Here is a 24,182-nt window from a genome sequence, read left to right as displayed (position 1 = left end):
ATTGGTTGTAGGAGTTTCCAGTGAAAAATGCTGAACTAAAGACTTCTACAGTCTTGAAATGAAATTGGGAAAACTGAAGGTGGCTCTCAATCTCCCTGGATCCATGTTCTTCCCTGCTGTAAAACCTAGTGCAGAAGTGCTGCTGAATCACAGTGTAGAATGATTGGCAAAGTACTCTGAGAAAAGACAAAATTTTGCCATACACGTGCTGTCCTAAAGATACAAAAGCCTCAGTAAAATTATTATAGAGTAGGAATTTGTTCTGTTTTTCTAAATTCAGACATCTCTTACCATCTGAGATGACAGTGGCTGTCCTGTCTGCCACTCAATACACCTGTAGAGCTCAGCTCTCTTACAGGACCTGTGTTGTAGTTGCCATTTGAATGTTTTACTTTCACAGGACCTCTTGAGTTAGATGCCTATGTTTGGCAACTTATTTTGACCCTACATAACATGTAGTCACTGTGAAGTTTTTCATCTAAATTAATCACTGTCTTGAAACTTGTTATGGACAAAGCATAAACAAAACACTTGTTTTGCAAGGGCAGGTATGAAATCGATTGCTGGCAATAAGAATGTGGTCAAAACAGAATACTACAGAAGAAAGGAATTCACAAATGAAAAACCTGTGCTCCTCAGGATGGATGTGAATATTGTGTAAATAGACATTAGTTAGAGGTTTCATTGTGACAACGTTGTCTCTCATAATTATAGGTTGCAACAACTCTTCTGTTTGCTCGCAAGGTTAAACACATCACAACAATGCTCCTGACCATGTCTGACATCCAGAATTGCACCTTCACTTAAGAAACATCCTCTGCCTGTTTATCCTTTATAATTTCCCAACCACTTTGGAACCTTATACTTAATTGACTTTGGCATGGATTCTCATCCTGAAAACACTTGGAAGCACGTGCATAATTAATGTTTGAGTATTTCTACTGAATACAGTAATGGGCAGTTATATGTTTTAAAGGACTGAAGACATAATTAGTGAGCAGCCCATAGATTTAAAAGACTACTTGAAATTTACCTTGAAAAGCAACTTAAGTCAACCTCTTCTGCAGTGAAGCAAGAGCCCTCCCTCAGCCCCAGCTGAGGTCAGAAAAAAAAAATCAATGTACAGTATTAAGACAATTTGAAATCCTTTGATCTTGCCATTGTTTTATGTTTTCTGTATGCAAACCCATGTGGTGTAGTTTAAGAATTTAGCTATTATACATCTATTCTTGGCAGTACCAGTAATATACAGACTTTTTCAGATTTTTTTCCTTCTCCCTTTTTTTCCTGCCATTAATGTGTCAGGAAAGGGTTTTGTTACCTCTAGACTCACGTGCCAGGCTTCACATGACCAGGACCCCGTGATGTTGCTAACTTTCCGTATCAGTTCCCTTAATTTATTAATGATCATTTCATCCATTTGGGAGTGCTAGCCATAATAATAGGGTGGAGAAGTATTAGATAACAGCAAGTTATCAGTCATATGTGTGTTTTCTTGTTAGATGATTAAGGGTATTGAGTAGATTTGTGCTTAAGATATTTTAAAAAATAAGATATCTGCAGAAACAGGTAAGCCACATTTCCAGCTCTGCTAGAACAGGGTTGCACAGAGCTGAAACCGAGGGCTAAATCATCCTCTGGGGCCAGGGGCCAAAGATTTTGAAAAACTTTCTGTGGCAGAGGAGTTTGTGTCCTGTGCCTGAGCACACTACATAAATATATTTCTGCTAGCAGATTCCACATTCCATTTTGGACATTGCAGGGTCTCCCTGGCTGTATCTCTGGAATATGATTCAAGCCCTGGGTGTCATTAATGAAACAGAGAGAGGGATTTCTGTGCTATTATCTCAACTTTCATTTCCCATTAGTTAGAAAATTAACAAAACAATATTAATATGAATGTTCTTACTAGAGCCCTTATAAAAGACTTTTCAGAACAAACTAAATTTTTCAGGTTTTGGATTTTTGAAAAATTTTAAATTGATTATTATGCTTGCCACCCTTAAAGAAAATAGCCTGAAGATGGACAATGCTTTCTGTGGGAACACCTTTCCCTGGCTGTTAGTTGAAGTTTGCTGTGTTAGTGAAGGCAAATACCATCAGTGACAAGAAGGTATCTGATTGAGTCTGATGGGTAAACTGTTCTTTGAAAGCTAAGGTTAGGATTTATGAGAATTGAAGGCTAAGTAATTGTAGAATGATGACTAATTACTAGATGATTATGTTGTCATTATTATTGTAAATAATCAATATAGCACTGGCATCAAAGGGTTATGGTAATGACATTGCAAAGGGAAAAAGACTGGCTTATTATTCTTAATGAGATATGGCAACTTAGTTAATCATCAAATATAGGCAGGTGGTAGTGTGAGGTTTTTCTGGAACTCAGAACTGTGTGTCAGACTCATCTCTGCAGGTTTTGCTAAAGGTGTATTTGGCTCAGTGTGTGCCCCAGTGCAGAGCCCTGTTCACACAGGGTGCTGTATATGGATAGGTGAAGGGCTCTACCTGCAACATTGGTGGCTACACAATTGATGGCTGTTGAAGTGCATGTTATTTGCATAACTCCAGAACAGTTCACAGAAATGATTTTGTTTGTTGGCATATGCTTCCTTCACCACGTCATTCTAAGTACATCTTGTACTTTATGCTTTACCTTCCAAAAAATTGCTTTCAAGTTGTGGCTGGTTTGAACATAACTGTATCATAACTGGTCTCCAAAGACAAACATGTTTTTATGAAGACTGTTCTGGAGACACCCAGAAACAGAAATTGATAGTGCAACTGAAGCTCTTCCCTTTTCCTCCTGTGGGATCACTGATACTACAGGTTGTTCAGTTCAAGGTAGTGGCAGGTCAAAAGAAAACTTCCAAGAAGTTTTTCAGCACTGTCTTAAATCTAGAAATGTTTTTGTTTGGTCTATTTAATTGAAATCAACGGAAACTAAACATGTGCTTAAAGTTAAAAATGTGTTTTTAAGTATTTTCTTGGCATAGAATCAAAACAAAACTTTGCAGAAAGGTGAACAGGAATATCAAAATCTGACTGTCTTAAAGAGGTTAACTATTACCTCCAATAGGAGTTATTTGAGGGAAGGATACCTTTTACTTCTAACAATTGCTTTTTTTTTAAGGGATACAAATACTGTCTGACTTGTGTTAATATTTGATTTTATTTTATGTATCAAAATTCCTTAACAATTAATTAAAGAATAAAGGCAAAATTCATAGGTATTAGAAGGCTGTGGGAAAAATAACAAATCCCAGCTTTTTCATATTGCATACTAAAATACACACAGGAAACAAAATACTGTTTATTAAGCATTCTTTTATTGTTTAGTAACAGAACAATGACACCCGATAGGAGGCAAACTGCTGTAAGATCTAATGAAGAAAACAAACCAAATGAGCTTAAATTGCAGATAGGCTGTTATCTTACCCTCCAGACTCATTTCAGGCCCTTCCTCAGCACAGTGTTCCAGTTCAAGTAAATAATTCCCTCTCTTGAGAGTGAATGTGCAGTGTGATATAGGCAGTTTGCAGAAATGTTACTCTTGACATTTGGTGCAAAACATTCACTTGTCCCTAAGTAGATGTGGTGACTTCTTTTCTTTTAATTATTTTTTTCTCATTTGGTACAAGATGTTTTCTTTATTTGAGTTTGGGGTACAGTGTTTTCTTATGACTGAGAAAGATTGGACAAAAGGAGTCTCTTGTTGAAACCAGTTGTCCTATGATATATGGCATAACACATAAGGAATTTTGTTTTGGTCACTAGTCAGGCTATCCCTGATCAGTTAGAAATGTTTAGCTTGCCCATGTGAACACAGAGCCGATTCAGCTCCCTGAGCTGGAGTTGTGTAGAAGCTAGATAGTTCTAGCTTCTCCAAACAATCCTCTCAGTTCTGAATTTGCTGAGGTTCTGCATGATTTTCTCACGAGAGTTTGTCACAGGAGCCTAGCTCTGGTCCTGAAAATAATGATTGTTTCAGGTTAAAATGACTGATCTGTCATCTAGCCCTGAGAGACAGGAGCTGTCACTTTGAAATCTGAATGAAACAAATCCTATGAGAGCATCCCACTGTGGATCCTAGAGAAAGTGGGAGGGAGTAGATGTTTAGTTAATGACCATTAGTAGGTATAGATGTTCAATTGCTGACATGTAAGTGACCTGAACAGGTCTGGGGTAAAACCTGGGAGGCTTTTCTATCCCACCTCTGCCTGTTTGCCTGTGCAGGAGCATTGCAAACTCAGAGTGTCAGCTGATACAGAGATGGCACTTCTGAGAGTTCAACATGTGGGGTTTGAGCAGCAGAGCTACAGCTTCCCATGCCTAAGTCATAGCAGGGGGCAGTGCAGTAAAGGCTTCTGAGCTTCACCCTTCCAAAGACACAGATTGTATATATTCTTTTCAATTTTGCTTGGCTGTGTGTGAGCTGAATGAATAAAAAACCACTTTGCACACCAAGAGGTGTGTCTTAATGAAGAATGGCAACAGCATGATAATTAAACTTCATGAAAGCTCTCAGCTGAGTGTGAGTGTGCATGAGGTCTCTCACTATGATTCATGCCTCTTTGGTTAACCCATGATGACAATTGTGAGTATTATTTGGTAAAATTGCTATTGTTCTACATTCAGCAGCTCTATTACAAGCACAGTGCTTAAAGAAGCTGCCACTGATGTGGGCAGTTGATTAAAGCCAAAATACATCCTCTCTTATTTTTGAAGCTGTGTCTTTCCTGTAAATGTATCTTTGACTATTATTGACAGCATAGTTATGCACTTACCAATAACGAAAATATTTTCAGTTGTTTACATCTAAGAGTTTAATTGTTGCTCTTGTTGCCTGAAAAATTAAATATTAGGTTTTTTTGTTCTAGATAGCTGTCTTATTAGAAATACTTTGAATAATGCCTTTTGAATGAATTTTTTTATATTTACATCAGAAACTTTAAAAATTTAAAAACTAGTTTAGTATTTGTATTTCTTCATTCAAATAATAACTAGAGAAATTATATTAGTAATATATTTTTAAGAAAGCTTATGGAATTTATCCACTAAAAAAACTTTAGCTAAGAAGACTATAACATAAATATATATCTTGTTAATTCAAATGTCCATGTTCATTCTTCCAGTGACCATTAGTCAGGCCTGGTCTCAAATCCATGGCTGGTGTGCTGGGCCATTGTGTAAATTGTTGCTGCAAGACTCCTGAATTGGGGGTGCACAAGTAAAACTGGCAACTCCTCTCATACAACTTCCAGATATTAAACATTCTAAATAGATCAGAAATCTGTAAATGTTGTGAAAAGAAACTGGTGAGCCAGTCAACCTGAATAAAAGTCCTGGATCTTTAAAAATATATTTACAAGGGCTTCACAAAGCAATCTGATAAAATTTGGATTTAGTGGAGTATTTATAAAAGTATTTGAGGCTTTTTTTAGCAGCATCTTAGATGTAAAAATCAAAGTGTTCAAGTTACTGTATTATGTTGGGCATCATAGTATTGTAAGGGAAAAAAAACCTGAGCACAGACTTACTTTAATAAGCATGTTGAGAAGATCATCAGCAAAGTGGTGGCAAATTTGGGGGAAAAACGATGAATTTCCCCTATCTGCCAACTCTCCTGCTTTGGGAAACACCTCACAAATCAGCTATGGCCTTTTAGATATATATCCAAATCCTCTGGATATTTGGCAGGGAAATTGTTAGAGAAGGATATAACACACATGCCTGTGGATGTAAGAAATTCTGGCTGTGCCTGCTGGCAGCAAGTGCCCTGTGTCAGTGTGTGCAGTGACTGTGGTGGGGCTGGGACAGGTGTGAGCTGCAGCGGCCAGACTGCAGGGTTTGTCTGCACCGTGCAGTCCTGTGCAGCACCCCTGTGTGCTGAGGACAGGCTGAGCATGCTGCACACACCATACACCTCGGCTGCCATCCCCTGCAGCAGCATCCCAGACTCACACTGGGCTCACTCTGTGTCCCGCTGGACAGAGCACACATTCTTCCATGATAGAAATCCCAGAGACATACAGCAACCAAAGGATGTTGACATCCTTTGGGCATAGCTTAAATATCACCCAAACCCAATCCATTACCAGCAGAAAAAAATTGCTGAGATGATGATTTCACCTATATAATCCAATGCACTTGTATAAAATTCAGCAAACAATCAGAAATGATTATTTAAACTCTGATTCTAGAGAACTAAAAACTAGAAATCACATTGTTCTCTAGTAACAAAGAAAAGTCTAACCAGCAGTACTGTGCTGGTGTTCCTGCTGCTGCTGTATCACATATATGTGTGTATGCACTGTGTACATCACAGACCAGATCAGACCCCATCAATCCAGTAACCAAATCATAACAGTGGCCATACCAGGGACAGGGCTGGAAAAGATGTGAGTCCAGTGGGATACTCTGCAACCATTAAAAAATTTTACTCTGCTTTGATGCCAATCTGAGAAAAGATTTCCTGCAAAATTTTAAGATAATTTCCTGCAAAATTTTAAGAAAATACCATAAGAAGAAACATTTAACTCACATAGGATAAACAATCCCATTAAAATAGCAATTTTAGGCTTCCTATGTTTATATTGAATTTTATTTCTGAATTATTTTTTCCCAAGGTATAGTTCCCATTATGCAAAGTATAATCCATGATTCATGCATAGAAAGTCATCTAATTAATGTAAGAATACTTTGAACAAGATCACAGGAGCGGCAACACCAGGACAGGTTATTGGTCTGTTATGTCAGGCATTTGCTTCTGGGGTGGCCAAAAAAACAAAACAAAAACCCACAACCCAAACCAAAAGCAATTTTACACACAGAGGATGGAACTTCACAGTATTACACAATGAAAATATAATCTCAGCTCTGGCAGCCAAGAACAATCATTATGATTTCAACCACACAAGGACAGACAATTCTTATATATTTTCATAGTACCCTGAAAAAGATCTAGCTAATTGTACATTTTGACCATTTCTTAAGTTCTATAAACATGCAGTTTTTTGTGGTAGTCAATACCAAAAGTAGGTCACATAGTGTGCAAAAAAAGTATTTATGGAAGGAACTGGGATGCTTCATCTGAAGCAGAGAGCCTGAGCCAGCAGCAGCTGGGTCAATTCTACACCACCTTCATTAGAATAGAAATGCTATTTGAATTAGCTTAATTTTTGATACCCTGTTTAGGTATTTTTTACTTGGAACCTCAGAATTGAGAGCACTGTCCTTGGCAGTGTTTCAACCACACGCTTGAGGTACTTGACGCCTCTCTTTCAACCCCAGCTTCTTCAATCAGCATATTCAAGGACGTCACGATTTTTAAGATGCCAGAAAACAGAAAGGGAGCAGCCGAGAGCCGCGGCAGAGGCAGCGCTAAGGGGCTCACTGTTGCCGGGGTGCCCTCCGCGGTGCCTGGAGCCGAGGCTCAGAACCAGGCGCTGCCTCCCGGAGCCGCTCGGGGCGCCGCTCCTACTCCGCGGGGCTCCGGCGGTGACGGTGCCGGGGCCGCCCCCGAGGCGGGGCGGGGCGGGCGGGGGCGGTGCCGCCGCCGCTACAAAAGGCGCTGCGCCGCCGCCTCCCAGCCCGACGCTTTGGGCAGCCCAGAGCAGCGAGCCGGGCGTCGAGCGGCGCTCGGCCCCTCCGCGGCGGAGCGTCCCCGCCGCCCGCGGCGCATAAGGCCAAGGCTTTCCGACTTCAGCTACAGTGCTAGCTAAGTCGGGGAAGGCAACACGGAGCGAAGCCGCGTGTCCCCCCCCTTCTCTCGGCAGCGGGCAGCGGCGGAGCGGGCCGGCATGGCGCGGGCAGCGGAGCCGGAGGGCCGGCGGCGCGGCGGTCAGTGCGGACGGGCCGGGCGCGGGTGACCGGGCGGGGCTGCCCGCGGGTGGGGGGCACCAAATCGCGCCGTGTCCCGCTGGCCCCTCCGCTCTCAGAACGATGTCCACGGCAGCGAGCTGCGCCTGCTGTACCGAAATGCGGTGGATGTGCCCGCATTTGCTTTAGCATCTGTTTCTTGTTTCTCATTTAGGATCTGTGATTGCCTATTTTACGTCTGCAAAGTTTCTTCTTTATCTTGGACATGCACTGTCCACTTGGGTAAGTAAAATACTGCCCTGGTAGAAGTAGGATTTTATTAATCTGGCTATGATTTATCTGAGCTTTATTGGTGCTTTCCAAAAATCTTCACAAATTAGCACACCACCATAGAGGTCTTGTTACAACACCTTGCTGTTAAAAGTTTTCATAATCTTTAAAAGATGTGTTGCTGGAGGTTTAGTTAGTAGTGCAGCAGTCAGTTTTTGGAAGGACTGGTTCTGTACCTTTTATTGTTTTTAAGAAACTGTAGAACCAGTGAGACTCCTTATTGAGGAGCAGAATGAGAGACAGTCCATTGCAGCGTTATATGGAAAGGACTCATATTTACTAATGGGGAATGCTCAGTGTTTACAATGGACTCAATACTGCCACTCATGAGCTAACTTGTTGACAGCATCAGGAGTTGTCCTCTGTAATGCTTGCCTCCTGAAATTATTTCCTTCTGTGCTAATGTAACTTACTATACCAGCTTTTACTCACTTGAGGAATACTTAAAAAAAAGCTACCTTAAGATATGCACTAAAAATACAGTCTGATTCTTTTTCACAGAATAAAATTAAGTATGTGTTTTAGCACAATCTTAAGTCTCCATACAATGGCTTGGTTCAAAAATAAATGGAAGGTTTCCCCTCATTTTCTTTGTTCTGTGTTTTGGTCCTGTGTTGGAACATTTGGATTGGTTTGATGTATGTGTTGAAGAAATGGCTGATCTCCAGTTACAACAGCACATGCCTGACTCTGGAGCTTCTTGCTTTCCCTAACCTGAAAGGTTGTACTGATGTTTCTCTTAATGAAAGCAGTCTTTGATGGTATCAAATGTTTGTTTAAACAAATGCAATATTTTGGCAGCTGTTAATATTAAAAAGCAGCGAGCCAAACAGCTCCTTCAGAAGTCAGGACCTATTTCCTGCCACAGTTTTTGTCAGTCATGCCCACAAAGTGCCTCACTGGCAGTTTGGCCAACCCTGCTTACTCCTCTCTGGCCAGTGCTTCCCAGCTCTGTGGTGGGCTTGCTCCGACTCCCTGAGTAAAGGTGGCAAAGCAGAGTTAGAAAGCAATCTTGCACACAGTAACAAGTGATAGACTACAAGATGTCTGTTTAGCAATATTAATATAACCTGGTCAGGCGCTGGTGGGTTTTGTGCTGAAAATCTTGATTCAAAACACCCCCAGCCAAATCTGCTCAAACAACAGAAGTTATTCTGCAATAGCTTATTTTGACAGAACTGGGTGCAGGACTTCACCTTTTTTATCTCCTAAGCTTTGGTGTTCCTGTAGTGTGAAGGTTTTTGCTACCAGAAACAGTAAACAAATACCTGAATCTTCAGAACACCAAGTAATAGATCATCTTTGTTTTAGAATGGCTCTGTCCACAACACAAAACCCAGGAGAAATGGGGTTTTGCTGTAATTGATAGAGCTGATTGGGTTTCTGTGTTACTATGCCATTCCCAAATGCCAAGAGAAGCTGTAAATGATTAAACATGTCACATCTCCAGGCATGTTCAGACTTGAACAAAGTCCAGACTCTGTTGGGCCCTTGCTCAGTCAAGTGTTTGAATGTGTGCCTGGCCTCAGGGCTCTCAATAGGCTGGCCAGCAGTGCTGCACTGGAGCCCCAGACCTTGGGCTGTTGCTGTCTGTTCCTCAGCAATAAAGGAACAGCATGGAGCTGGGTTCTCCTTCTGGGTGTCAGGCCCGATGTTTTCCAGGAGATCAGCTGATCCCAACTTCCCAGCCTTATCTGTGTCCCTCAGGAGGCTGGCAGTAGGTGGTGGCCTGGCTGTTCCTCAGCTTGTTGGCTTCAGTTCTGACGTGGATTGTATACATTTAGTGTAAGGGTAATTATAATTAAAGAAGGGGAGGAGCTGTCTTTAAAAGGATAGTGATGCTGAACAGCTGTAACTATTTAAAAGTCTTCAAAGAGCCACATTTTAAGGTGGGACTAAGTGTATGTAATGAAGGGTCTGCCTGTTTCTCTAAAGAATATTTGCTGTTCAAGTGTCAATAGCTCTTAACTTGAAAGAATATACCTGCTACAAAGCTTTGCAATCCACTAATACTGTTCTCCTTTATCTTTGCCTATTTTTTTTATGGTTTTTAATTCTTGAAAGAAAATCGTACTTTCTGGTTGTAACAGCTGTGGTTTCTCCAGAAGTCTTCTCTGTGGGTTGTCCTGATCAAAATATTCTGGGTAAATGTGTTAGATAAAGTTGAACAGTGTTCACAGGCTCTCAGATAAGTGTAAGCAAAATCATGATGTCTCTGGAGTCAAACTGACCTTTCCACGAGTTTGAAGTGAGATTCAGTTTTTTTTACTCTGACAGTAGTGACTGGCACTGACTTGCACATGCTTAGGTTTTTTTAAAAATGCCTTTTTCATTTTCTCAGAATCCAGTAACTGAAACATCTATGCATAAAGAAAAAAAGCCAAATTTAATATAAAATGGGTTAATTTGATTGTTTTTCTATCTTAATAAAAGTTGTCTGGGTTAATTCACCTGCATGTATTTTAAGTGAAATTCTATAAAGTACCACCTCAGGAGGTCATATTAAGTTTAAGTGAAAGGTGGAATTGGGAAATGATATGCCTGTGGATTCATTACTGGGATGTTTTCTATATATTTCTGCTAACTAACCGTGGAATGTAAGTGGAACATATTTACAGAAGGCTTTAGATATCTCTTGAGTGAAAAATGGTTTATAATATATGAGGAGAGGCACAAGATGATCATGCTTATACTAGCATTTGTCATTGGATTTAGTTTAAAAAAGTATACAAAACACCCTGGGATTTTTATTTGGAAAGATGGAATTTTTCTTCCCATGATTGGAGTATAACTTTTTTCAGCCTGTGTTTAAGGAAACAAGTACCAAAGTTTGCATGTTACAATGTTTGCAGAAAACTCCAGTGAACTCAAATAACATTAAAAGGCAAGTGCTTTTTGTGTCTGGACTATACTGAGGGCTAATCACACTTTGCAATTATTTTGACTCCCCAAATACGCTATTTATGTAGCTTTTGATTGCTGTGTTACATGGTTAGATTTGGCTGGCTTTGATTTTTAAAAGTTTTTATGTTACACCTCCCCCAGCCCTTCTGAATATTTGAGGTCCTTAGAGATTTGTACTCTTTGCTGTATCACATAGCAACTATTTATTTAAGATAAGGCAACAGAAGAAAACAGTTTCATGTTTGATTTGTAGGAGACCAATGTTAGAGACCCTTATTAAACAACCTGTGTGCCCTAGAATGGTATGAATGATTTCTATTCATCTGTTTTTTACTGATTACAGAAAGGATTTTCTGTCATGTATTGCTGCAATATGCTCAAAAGTAAAGTGAGATGTGACAATAAAACCTCCATGTATTTATTAGCAAACGTGAAAATGTTTTGAAAAGAATGAAAATGACTTCACTTGGATGTGTTTAACCATTTGGGTGTCCTTTTTGTACCTGTAGCAAGTGGTTATCAGGACATGAATGTGTTTTATTTTAAGCACTAGGTTAAATTAGCAATAGGCTGAACTAGCAGTTGGTTTACAACAGGTTAAATGAGCTATGCCTTTCTTCATCCTCTGAGTAATATGCCAGTGCTGAACACTAAAAGCAGCTGAAGTCCATTGATTTTAGAAACTTCAGTTAACATTTACCTATATCTGTCCTGAATTTTATGATGACTTGTTTCCACTTGACTCACTCTTGTGTTATAAAGCACCAGTTAGGCTTTGATCATCTGAGAGCAAACTGCTGCCTTGAAAAGTTATTTAAATAGTGATGGTAAATCTGTTGATAATATTTGATCTGTGCCAGAGAGTTTGTGTAAGCTTTTTGAGGCTTGTTGGATGTGGCTGGTGACAGACTTTGTCCAGTAATATACTAATAGAAAATATCTGGCACTTTTGGATTTGTGATATTAAAGGTGTAATGATCCACTTGATTAGGATAGGTGATCTTAATGACACTGGGATAAAATCAATGGTGACAGGATGTATCAATCAACAAACCTCCTAAGAAAGCAGCAACCACAAAAACCCCACAGCACCTCTGTACATGTAACAAACCTCTATTTTAGTCCAGACTAAAACAGTGAACCTGTGTACCTGTAAAGAACAACCAGTAATGTTGTGTGTGTTCTCTTACTCTTCAAGGGAGATCGGATGTGGCATTTTGCTGTGTCTGTGTTCCTGGTTGAACTTTATGGCAACAGCTTGCTCCTCACTGCGGTCTATGGCCTGGTTGTGGCGGGATCAGTTCTTCTCCTGGGAGCCCTTATTGGAGACTGGGTGGACAAGAACTCCAGGCTCAAAGGTTAGATGCCTTGAGCAGCTCATTTACCTTCCAAATTCATGTCTAAAAGGTGAAGCTGACAGAGGTAATTCCTCAGTTCAAATATGAGAATGAGGCTTGCTCGTCTAAGAAGGGCAGATGGTTTCAGGATGGTGATGGTTATACAGAGAGGCTCTCAAAGACAGGAGGAAAACAGTTTTATGTCATGATATGTCTGTTACTCAGGCCAATCCCATGTGATGTGTAGAGATGCATGGAAACACAAAAGGTAAAAAATATGTAACTTTAAGGGCTACAGATCAAATTCTATTTACATTAAACCACTAACATGCACCTGTGTTTTTGTTGTCTTTCATCTGGATACAAACATCTTTCACTTGAGTGTAAACACACTGCATTTGCATTATCCATTTTGCATATACTCTGTAGTCTGTTTTACAAATAAAATAGGATCAAGTTCTTCAAATAAATTTTTACTTTCAAAAAATTTTCAAAATAGTATTTTTTCCATAATAGGTTGAAGATGAATTTCAGAGACTTGAGCTAGATTTTTACTACTTGAAACAGGGACTTTGAGAGAAGACCTACATTGAGTGTAAATCAAGAGCTACAAAGTTACATTAGACATCGGTTTCTCTAAGACAATGGAAGATTCAGACTCTATTATAAAGTATACTTTTGCCACTTATGTTTGGGGGAGACTAGGAAAACAAGGCTATTTAATAAATCTGTGTGTTCCTTGATTAAAGCTGTGGTCATTCTTAGCTCATTCTTATGTTCATAACTGTTGCTCTCTGTTTGGTTTAAAACAGTGGCCCAGACATCCTTGATTGTGCAGAATTCATCTGTCATCCTGTGTGGTGTTATCCTGATGATTATCTTCTTGTTTAAGACACAGCTCTTGACATTATACCATGGATGGCTTCTTGTGAGTGCTTCAACTTGTTATAAGAAATTAATTTGTGAAGAAACTTTGGGAAGCATGGGAGATGGATGAGTTTTTATCTTAATCTTTAATTCCTTTAATCTGTACAGACATTTCTGGGAGCCAAAACTGGCAAATGAAACTGTACTTGTTAGGCAAACAGATATGATGATTGTTTTCTGCTAGGAATTGTAGACTTGATCTTGTTTTGTGTGAAGAATAATGCTGAAATGTATGGAATCAAATATAAAAGTATTTCCTGCTTATATAGAAAGTGGCGATGTCCATCAGCTTTCTCACATTATAACTCTTTCCCCTCATCTCTCTAGACATTGTGCTATATCCTGGTTATCACAATAGCAAATATTGCCAATTTGGCCAGCACTGCCACAGCGATCACAATTCAGAGGGACTGGATTGTTGTGGTTGCAGGGGAAGACAGAAGCAAACTGGCAGGTGAAATATATTGCCTTTATAATATCTTGCATGTCTTACTTTCCAAGATTGATTTTATTTTTGTTTTAAGACTAGAGTTTTACAAAGATCAGTGCATCTTTGAGTTCCAGATATTATGAGAAAAAATAGGGCAGCCTTTATTTTGCTCTTTCTTACTCTGGACTACAGCTACTGAGATCACAAATTACTGTTGTGATTGCAATTCAGTTAGGCATCCCCAAACTTGTTTTGCCCTCCTCTTAGTCCTGCTGCAGCTCTGTTAGGAAAACTAGTCTTGCTGAACAAGCCAAGTGTTGCAATACTTTATTTTTAGGTCCCTGGAATGAAGCAGAGAACTCTTGCGAAACTGGGCTCCTCTCATAGGGATCAAAGAAAGATGCATGAGAATGAAGTCCAGAACAGTTCAATAGGTATATTAGGGAATTGCCAGTAGGTAATACTGTGCATGCAGGCACACTTGAAGCCTTGCATTTCTCTAGCATTAGATGTCTAACTCAGAGCTGTGAACTTCCCTTCAGCTAGAATTGGAAGCTCTGCTTTCCTTTGACATCAGGTACTTGTGAGCATAGACTACAGACAAAATACTTTCTAGGCAAAAGATTATTTATGTTTGCTTCTCCCCCTGTGCCCTGCACTTGCACAGTGACACTGATACTACTAGGAGAGGGAATTAATTCCCATTTATATCCTATTGCAGCTTGGTAGTCATGAAACTTCTTGGATGTGAGAGACTGGGACTCACCAAGGCTGCACAATACAAATTACATCAAAGGGTGTACAGCAATCTTTGACTGTGCTGCTCCTCTGATTGTAACAAAGCAGCATTTCTTGTGATGAATTTGTCAGGCTGTATAGGCTCTGAATCAACCCCATAAGGGGACTTAAGCCTTTTCAGATAGAGGAACTGATACTGAACTGCAAACAAGGCACAGAGCAGTTTAACATTACCCAGACCTCTATAGCTCACCTCTATAGTTTAGATACCTTCAGGCTTAGACAGCATTTCAGCTTCTGGACTCTAATTTTGTATCAAGCTGCCTGAATGCCCACAAAGTTCAGAGTCCTTTTGGAAATTTCAATCCTGTATTCCAGATTTTTATTTGATGTTTAGCTCCAATGAAGAAATCTTATTTATCAATTTCATCCAGGAAAGGCTAATTCTTAGAAGTATGACACTTTTAATGCATCTATTTCCCAGTCCACAAATTATCTTCCTTAATCTTTTATTTTGACCTTGCAGTGCCTTTCTAGGTCATGCCTTTTGTAGAGCTGTAATACAGGTGACCTTTCTTTACACATGTGAATCACAGGTAGAAAAATAGCAGCTATCTGTAAAAGTCCTAGGTTAATGAGAACTATTAAAACTTTTCTTGTTGTGTCAGATGTTACTCAGCAAATCATTTCCCCCATCCCTGTCCCACATAACACATGAGATAAAGCACAGACCACACCTGCAGAGAAACTGCTGCCTGCGAGTCAGTCCTGCCTCTTTACTGCTTCATGAGCTCAGGCACAATTGTATCACCACTTACATTTTGTACTGAGAAATCAGGCAAGAGATTATTGGAAATTCTCTTATGACTTGATTGAGAATGAAAACAATGATTAAGCTCCTTAGTTCAACAGATTTATCTGAGACATCCCTTCCAGACTGAACAGGCTTGTTTTCTGATTAATCATGATGAACCTGGGAACTATTTAACGTAAAAGAAACTCCTTAACATAAAAGAAAAAAGTAATTAAAATTAAGTGCTGACACTGACTTTGCAGCAACTATCATTGTCCATCTCTGCATTGTTACCTTTCCTCAAAGAGAAATCTTAGTTATGCAAGTTAGCAGAATAGGGAAATAAAAAATTACCTTAACTTCTCCTTTGTTGCCCTTGATTAGTTTTCCTGCTCACTCTTTGTACCTTTTCTGAGTGGAATTATAACTCAACTAAAAAAAAACAAAGGTTAGTTGGTTGGAGTTTTTAAAGCCAAATGTTATGCAAGTATCTCACTTAACTATTTGACTGAGGGTTAACTAGGTTAACATTGAATTTACTTTGAAATAGAGTAACCCAAATGTTTATTTGAGGACTAATTCTCTACAGAGTCAATAAAGCAGCTTTATTCTACATACTGATGTAGAATTTCACTTGGCCTTCACAAGCTCTAGTTTTTACAGTAGGATTCTAAAGGGGGCTTCATGTGTGAAACCACTGTCTAGCAATTTGTAGGAGTGGAAGAGTGGCACTATTAATTGGAAACTTACTGGAACCCAGACAGCTTAATGACAGTAAAATAGATAAGATTGAGAAGGGTGAGGCATTCCCTAGCAGCTAATGAAAGATGCATTTATGCTGAGAATGGGTTGCTTGTTTTGACTGTAAACATCAAAGGACCAGAAAGGAGTGAGGACTTTGCTCAGTAAGATCTAAGGATGCCTACAGCTGCCATCAACCAATGTGACTTAACAAGGAAATGTCAAAGCCATTTCAAAGTTCTGCTGCTATCACAGTGGTTCTTTGGCCACCAGTTATTAGAAGTGAATGGAGGAGACTAAGAATACTGTGTTCCAGTGTTGGGAGATAGATTACTATCTTCCCAAGAAACAATTCCACCTTCTGAGATTCCTGGAGCTGTGCATGCTAGGTTTGTGTGTTACAGGGGTAGAGCTCAGAGTCCACAGTATCAGTGCTGTGTAAAAGTGATCTCATCTAATGATGAGAAGTTTTACCTGATCTCATGATGAACAGGACTGTGCTGCCACTGTGAACCCAGCATGCTAAACCTGGGAGACCGCATGCAGGCAAAACTGGAAGCAGTTGGGTTTTGGCTTACAAGCACCTTGGTTGATTGCAGTCAACTTAAATATTGAAATAGTCTGAAGGTGCCTCTGGTTATTTCTGGAACCAGTTACAGTTGGAGCAGGACTTGTAGCTTTACCTTTATACGTGTACAATTCACAATTTTGTCAATGAATATTTCACTGTAAGTGTTCACCAGTCATTTCATCATCAAATAATTTCTCACAGATATGAATGCCACAATAAGAAGAATTGATCAGCTGACCAATATCTTGGCCCCAATGGCTGTTGGTCAGATAATGACATTTGGCTCCCCCATGATTGGCTGTGGATTCATTTCTGGCTGGAACCTGATGTCCATGTGTGTTGAATATCTGCTGCTCTGGAAGGTTTATCAGAAAACCCCTACTCTGGCTCACAAATCTGCAAAAGTTGAAGCGTCAGAACTGAAACCGCTGAATGTAAAGAAAGGTATTGAAAACACAGAAATGTACCTACTCAAATTCACTGTATATTCATTGCATCAGTCTAGCCAAGCTTGACTTTTGTCTTCCACAGGCACTGCTTTGAGGCTAAATAGCTTTCTACTACTGGCTTGGAGATTGCAGGTTTGGGGTATAGATACCAGAGACTCTAATCTAAGCAACAATACTTTGTGCAGCTTTTTGAGGAATTTCATGAAATGCAGCCACAGAATGAATTGTCTTCTCTTTGTTAACTCCTTAGAGCAAGTCTGCCTTCAGGCTGATCATAAGGAATACTCCTATCCATCTATACTATAGCTGATAAGCTGGACCAGGCCCTTGGCTCTGTGGTGTCTACAGCCTCTGCAAGACTATTCCTGGCTAACTCATCTCTGCTTACACCTAGTACTAACAGGCTTTCAGGAGAATCTAGAATAGATGGCCATACTTCTCTTCTGGCATGACTTAATGATTTTTACATGCTGCAGGAAATGGTGGAGGGAAAAAAATAAACTCTTTTGGCCTTTAGCTCTGCTTCCTTGGCCAAGCAGTACAAGTGGGATTTGCAGTGCAGATGACTATGGCTATTATTATAAGTAACACTAAAATTGATACTAAAGTTAGATAGGCTCAATATCAGAAATTTAAATTCAGAAGCAGAATTTTTATTGTGAAGTAGTAGAAATGTCAGATGCTGAAATACTAAGCTTAAGTGTTTCCCCATTTTTAAGGTAGCAGTATATAACACTACTGAAAGCTCATGTTGTGGCCCCCAGCTGTAACATAGGTGGTGGGTTTTTGTTTGTGTTTTGTTATTGGGTTTTTTGAAATAAGATTTCCTGGGTTTTGTTTAAATGCTAACTAACAGTCTTGTCTCACACTATTGTCATACAAGCTGCTATTAAAACTGCTGAAGAGATCTATCTTCCCAGCCATCAGATCCATGGTGGTTACAGCTGGTCCAGTAAGCTGTTGGACCAGGCTGCTGGCAGTTCAGTATTAGAGAACAAGAGAGTGTACAAGGCTCCACAGCTTTGGAACTGGCTTTTGAATACTTCTGGAGAATGAAGCAATGTGAAGCAATGGCAATAGCAAATGTCAATATGTAGGAAACACGTATTAATCTTTGCTGTTGCAATATTCTGATTTCATTAGAAGACTTGGGTTTTTAAAAGTTGCTGAAGTACTTCATGCATCTCACTTGCTGTATGTGGAGTTAGTTTTGAAGTTTATAGTGTAAAAGCATGCTCAGGCATCCAGACATTTGTGGAATTTGTCCTCCTTAGTGGTGTTAATAGTGCTGTGAGTTTTTGGATTTTTGTTTGTGATCAGTGGAAGTGCCTTTTTCCTTTATTGCAGTGAGAATGGAGTGGTAGAAATGCATAGGTTTGTGGTTTGTTTGATTTTTTTTTTTTTTTTTTAAGTCAAGCTTTGAAAGCTTTTGACTCTGGATAGGCTTCAGCCTTGACATGAGATACTGACAGATGTTTAAGTATGTCCTTTTTTTCATTCAGTGCTCTTAAGCATACAAAGCTGTGTTAAAATGCCAACTGGCATTTGTTAAATAATTTCTCTGTGGAGCTGGGGCATTCTTGTCTAGAAGCAGGCAGTGCTTTTTCCTATCACTGTTTAATTAATTAAACTGATAGGGATGAACTGTACTTAATCTTACTCCTCAGGTAGGATTTTAGGAGGCTTTAAATGATTTTAATTTAGGTAATTAAGAGAAAGCTTGGCAGTGGAGCTTGACTGATGCACTTCTCCAGTAGTGAACTTCTGGCAAACAATCATCTGTTGCTTTACAGTGTGCATTTTGCAGGCAGGAGTGTATCTGACAGCTCCATTTCTGTTTGCAGAGAGTGACATGAAACCTGCTGAAGGAGTGCAGCTCATTATTGAGAAAGATGTAGCTGGCTTTGAGCCCCAGCCGGAGAAGGAAGTCGGCTGCGCTGCCCGGATTGCCGAACCTTTCATAACCTTCCGGGACGGATGGGTTGCGTACTACAACCAGCCGGTGTTCCTTGCAGGCATGGGCCTTGCATTCCTCTATATGACTGTTCTGGGATTCGATTGTATCACTACAGGCTATGCATACACTCAGGGGCTGAGTGGCTCTGTGCTGAGCCTCCTCATGGGTGCCTCGGCAGTCACTGGAATCATGGGAACGGTCGCTTTCACTTGGCTCCGGCGCAAATGTGGCCTCATTCGCACGGGCCTGATTTCTGGAGTCGCTCAGTTTGCGTGTCTGATCTTATGTGTCGTCTCTGTATTTATGCCTGGAAGCCCTATGGATCTGACTGTCTCTCCATTTGCTGACATCAGTGCCAGGCTGTTTGAAAATGAGCCATTGCCTACTATAGCGTCTCCAGAATCTGAAATGATTTTTGCAACTGGAATGCCCAACTTGTTAAACGGGTCTATTGCTCCTGCTGACAGTGACCCAGAGATGAGTCCTGAGCCTGTGCCTTTAATCTCTGTTAGTCTCCTGTTTGCAGGAGTCATTGCTGCTAGAGTTGGTAAGTATTACGTCTCTACAATTTGGTGTAACATCTACTTTTAACTCTAAAAGTTACAGTGCCTGTCAACTAAATAGAACTTTAGAATTAGAGGCAATAATTGAAATGTTACATCTTGTTTCTGGTGCTAGGTGATTATACATCACATAAAAATGAAATGATCCTGCAAGAGTATCCCTAGGGTGAAGACTGCAGTACTAACTCCTTGTATATTTTATGTCACTAATAGGAGAAAAGTTACCACATTTGGAGATGATTATAACATAGTTTTTTGGAAAGCTTATCTCTAAATTATTTTTGTTCATGACCAAATGAAACCACTTGTTACTAGGAAACAGCACCAAACACATCTGCTGTGAAAACCTTTGCATTTCAGAGTTTACTAAATTAATCCATTTATTTAAATTGTCATTTAGAAAGGAAGCTTTGATTTGGATTACAGCTTAAGTTTTTGAGGTATTGCTGGTTAGCATAATATTAGTATCTGTCAACAGAATACCAATATTATGCTAACCAGAATAGGCAGTCTAACATATAAATGTTATGAACAGTAATGGTCATCTGTAGAATCATTATCCTCAATTTCTGCAGTTTTTGCTGAATTCTGGAGGAGTAAATTACTTGGTTCACATGCATTAGGTTTTTTTGCAAGATAAGCTTCTAAAGCTGAGTCATGAACAGACTAAACCAGTATGGAAGCTGATGTCACCCATTTGAAATTATTGTGTATTTTGCATAGTTTAAAAGATGTTTGTGGGTTTTTTAAATGCAGAACTTTAGTGATTGCACCTAGCATGAATACACTGTAAATAGCTGTAAGCCAGCTATTTAAAGAAGAAAAGGATGAGTAAAACATTGACTCCTTAGTCATGATGAAACAGGATGTGTCAGGCAACTTCATGTATCAAGTTTGTTTATGTATTATTTCATGAGATATTTTGTAAAAGGAAAGTCAATTGCTCTTGACTGGGAGTGTGAAATCAGTTCTAGTCAGCAAGAGGATACCTTATGCTGTGCATTTTTGGCAAAGTGAGTGCTTGGAAGGATGAATTGAATTGTGCCAGTGATGAGTTTGCCATGGGAAGCCCGGCAGTATGGATAATTGTTTTCTCTCTCCATAGGCCTTTGGTCCTTTGATTTGACTGTCACACAGTTACTCCAAGAAAACGTCATAGAATCTGAAAGAGGCATCATAAATGGTGTCCAAAACTCCATGAATTATCTTCTTGACTTGCTGCACTTCATCATGGTCATCTTGGCCCCAAACCCTGAAGCTTTTGGCTTATTGGTGCTTATTTCTGTGTCTTTTGTTGCAATGGGCCACATAATGTACTTCAGATTTGCCCAAAAAAGCTTGGGAAAACAACTTTTTGTTTGTCACACTCCTGATCCCAAAACAGCCCCTGACAGTTCACCACCTGGTAACACATCTACTGTCTGAAAGGATCCACTTCTCTTTACTAACTTTGCTTCACAAATACCATGGTTAAGCACATATACTTCCTTTTATGACCCTGTTTGAGGTGTTTCTCTAGAGTTGAATGCATAACTTAGCTCTTTGGGGAAGCTTTCCCAAGAGAGAAAATTCATTTTACAGTGACCCTGTAAATGTTTTATGTTTGGCAGAGGACAGCCTGGCTGGATCTTGACAGCTGCAGTATCAAAGGTTCCCCACAAGTCTGGTGTTTGATCACAAAAATACTGTTCAAGTTCCATGGCTGACCCCTACAGTGATACTGTGGTTAAGTGGTTATACAGACTCAGTTTACCATGAATTCTGAAATAATTCTTGTGTTCATTGAGTAAAATGGGGTCTTGTCCTTCCTTTTAGTTACTTCAGAATAACTTTTTATACAGTATTTGATTGTTTGGAGTTTTTCTCCAATATTCCTTTACCATGAACAGTTCTGCTCACCTTTATTCTTAAACTGGTATAAACATCCTCTCTAAATTGGACTCTGATGGTCCTTGTGGGTCCCTTCTAACTTACAATATTCTATGATCCTTCTTGATTCTTCTAATAAACAATTTCATTTTTTTTTTCCCGGAACCTTTATAGTATTTTACGTTTTGGTTTAACTTTATGGAAACACCTTTGCAGGTTTTTTGCATGTTTCCTTACAAATTAGAATACTGTTAGGTACAAGATATTGTATTACACTTTTGTTGCACTTGTAAGAGTAAAGCAGCCTCATTTAGCAGAAGCTATTGATGTAATATTACAAAGCATGGCTTTTAAATTGCAAATGGCAGGTTTGCTTGGGTTTGATGTAGCAGAAAGTGCTAAGGTCAGGAGTACTGGTACAGAAAGATAAATTCTAGTGCTAACTTAGTTTTTGCCTCAGAGTACAAGCAGCTTTAGTTAATTTTCCAATATATCAGGCTTTTTTAGGGTTTTGGAAAACAGTTGCATTTGAAAATAGTTAATGTTTCATGCAATAGGTGGATTACTTGCATTTATCTGATGTGTATGTGGATTTTGACTTTGTTCTAGAATACTGCTAAACCAATGAGATGATGGACTGAGAGGCCCTCTAAAGCAGCTTCAGAGCAATGAAAATGATGCATCCCCTCTGTTCAATAAGCTCTTGCCTTTTTTTTGGTTAGTTTTGGTTTTTTTCACCCTGCATGTGTACTAACACAGTACTTCCAGAGTCATTAACCCTATGTGCACTTTTGTGGAAATTACGCACTTTGCTTTCTCAGTAGAGTTGAACCTGGTGGTGTTCTGAGTTTTCCTATGGCTTGGCAGTCTGACTTCTACATTTAAATATTGGTAAAATGTTTGTTTGCAGAATAAGTAGTATGTGAAAACATAATGTCAGCAACTTCTGAAAAGTATCCTCTGTAACTTCTAAGGGTTTTTTTTTAATTTTAGGTACTGTCCTTCCCAGTCATATGCTGCCAGACTCAGCCCTGGAATGTGTGTGAACTCCATTGAAATGAAAGGCGTTACACCAGGGCTGAATCTAGGCCAGTCATCGCAGATTTTGTAACAATTACATTATCCATCAAAGCATGTGAAGAACCTCTAGTGGCTTTTGTCTCAGATATACTGTTTTGTGAGAGGTGTGAAATGGAATGAATGGGAATCCAATGTACAACCAATGCACTTGTAGCCCATAGTTTTCAATAACTGGATGTAATGATTTTTCTCCTCTAATGGACCAAACCTAATAATTACTCTATGTTGCTGAAAACTTCTCAGGGATGTTTTCACTAGGTTTGTAAGTGTTTATACTTTGACCAAGCATTTGGGTTTTGTTTTGATACAATAAAGTAAAATATGTAATTTAGAGTAGGTTTAAAATTTGTGACTCAATCCTTAGTGTAACTTAAGGAAAAGGGAATTTTGCCATCAGCAGAATTTGTCAGAAGACAAATAAAACAAGCTTATCTAGATTTGTAGAGTAAATATGTCCAAAGGATAGCTTTATGTGGTATATGAAAAGTACACTAGTAAATAAAATAGCTCTGATTTGCCAAATAGATTTTGTCATGTGTATCTAATTTAAATTGGGACCAGATTTTAATAGTGTTAAATATAAAGGTAGTCCAAATGTCAGTGGATGCCTCTATACTGCACTTTGAAAAATATATGAATGCCTCTGTATATCTTGGACTCATTGGCCATCAGGGAAACAAAGCTGAAAATGCAGCTCTTTTTGTGCTGTCTACAGTGCACAGAACCCAGGGTGCCTAAAATGTAATGCTGTAGCACTAAGCACCAGCCATCCCAGGGAGGATGTATTTCTGAAGTCCAGAGAGCTCCAAAAATGTGACAGAGCTGGGAGCATGCCATGTTCCTGCCTGTTCCCAAAGGCTTTTTTTTTTTTTCCTTTTTCCAAAAACAATTTAGTCTTGTTTCATTTGAGTAGCAATTTGTTTCATAAATAGTTCCACTAGATAGTGCAGTACTATTAGGAGAGGACTGGAGCCTTGTATTTGGTAAACATGATGTGGTTAGGATTCATATGTGCACATCACAGCTGGAAGGCAAGACAATCCTAAAATAGAAAAGTGAATGCTAGTTTGAAGACAAACAAAGAGGTTTAAATTTGAAAAGTTGTGTGTATTGGTCTGCATTGGATGTCAAAAAAAGTGTATGCTGCTTGAGCACAGCCCATTTGTGTGTGAGTCCAAGATGTGTGCTGACACCTGTACTCAGTAGTGCTTTGAAGCAGTGTGGAGCCTGAAGTCTTTCTTAGCAGGACTTTCATTAAGTAAGCATTTTTGGCCTTGTGTTTATTTATTTTTTTTAAAAAATGTCCAAATTGGATGAAAACTGCCCTTAAAAATGTACGCACTAGAAATCAATCTTACCAGAATATTTTATTATACAACCTTATGCTGGACATAGTATTGATTTATGTATTACTATTGTTAAAGCTAATTAATAAATTTACATAAAAACTTATTTGTCCTGTATTTTTCAGCTTGTGTGTATCTGGGTATGCTACACTTATGGATCCTGTGTAGAAAGCTTTTTTGTATGATGGGCTGGAACTATATGAAGCACAATCAAAGAGCATTGAGGAGGATGCAAATAACAAAAGTTAAAATCTTTCAATGACCTTGTTACTCTTTGGTGAATTGATTTTATTTACCATCCTCAGTGCTAAGTTAAGACACAATGG

General features: G+C 39.2%; 1 protein-coding gene across 1 annotated transcript; it reads left to right on the top strand.

Moving 5' to 3' along the window:
• The first annotated feature begins 7,587 nt into the window (after positions 1 to 7,587).
• On the top strand, positions 7,588 to 23,962 carry SLC40A1 (solute carrier family 40 member 1). The gene is made up of 8 exons (XM_064718448.1): positions 7,588 to 7,842; positions 8,036 to 8,103; positions 12,254 to 12,413; positions 13,205 to 13,320; positions 13,647 to 13,773; positions 16,794 to 17,036; positions 18,886 to 19,545; positions 20,667 to 23,962. The coding sequence occupies exons 1-8, from the start codon at positions 7,803 to 7,805 to the stop codon at positions 20,984 to 20,986; spliced, it is 1,734 nt and encodes a 577-aa protein (XP_064574518.1). The 5' UTR covers positions 7,588 to 7,802; the 3' UTR covers positions 20,987 to 23,962.
• Positions 23,963 to 24,182: the final 220 nt, after the last annotated feature.

The sequence above is a fragment of the Zonotrichia leucophrys genome, chromosome 7 (assembly GCF_028769735.1).
Source record: "Zonotrichia leucophrys gambelii isolate GWCS_2022_RI chromosome 7, RI_Zleu_2.0, whole genome shotgun sequence".
Taxonomy (NCBI): domain Eukaryota; kingdom Metazoa; phylum Chordata; class Aves; order Passeriformes; family Passerellidae; genus Zonotrichia; species Zonotrichia leucophrys.
Note: the sequence above shows the minus strand (reverse complement) of the source record. Positions and strands in the feature narration are given on the sequence as shown.

Coding starts and splice junctions, on each gene's coding strand:
- SLC40A1 (XM_064718448.1), top strand. CDS start 7,803: ATGGCGCGGGCAGCGGAGCCGGAGGGCCGGCGGCGCGGCG. Junction 12,414..13,204: donor CAAGAACTCCAGGCTCAAAG/GTTAGATGCCTT, acceptor GGTTTAAAACAG/TGGCCCAGACATCCTTGATT. Junction 13,321..13,646: donor TATACCATGGATGGCTTCTT/GTGAGTGCTTCA, acceptor TCATCTCTCTAG/ACATTGTGCTATATCCTGGT.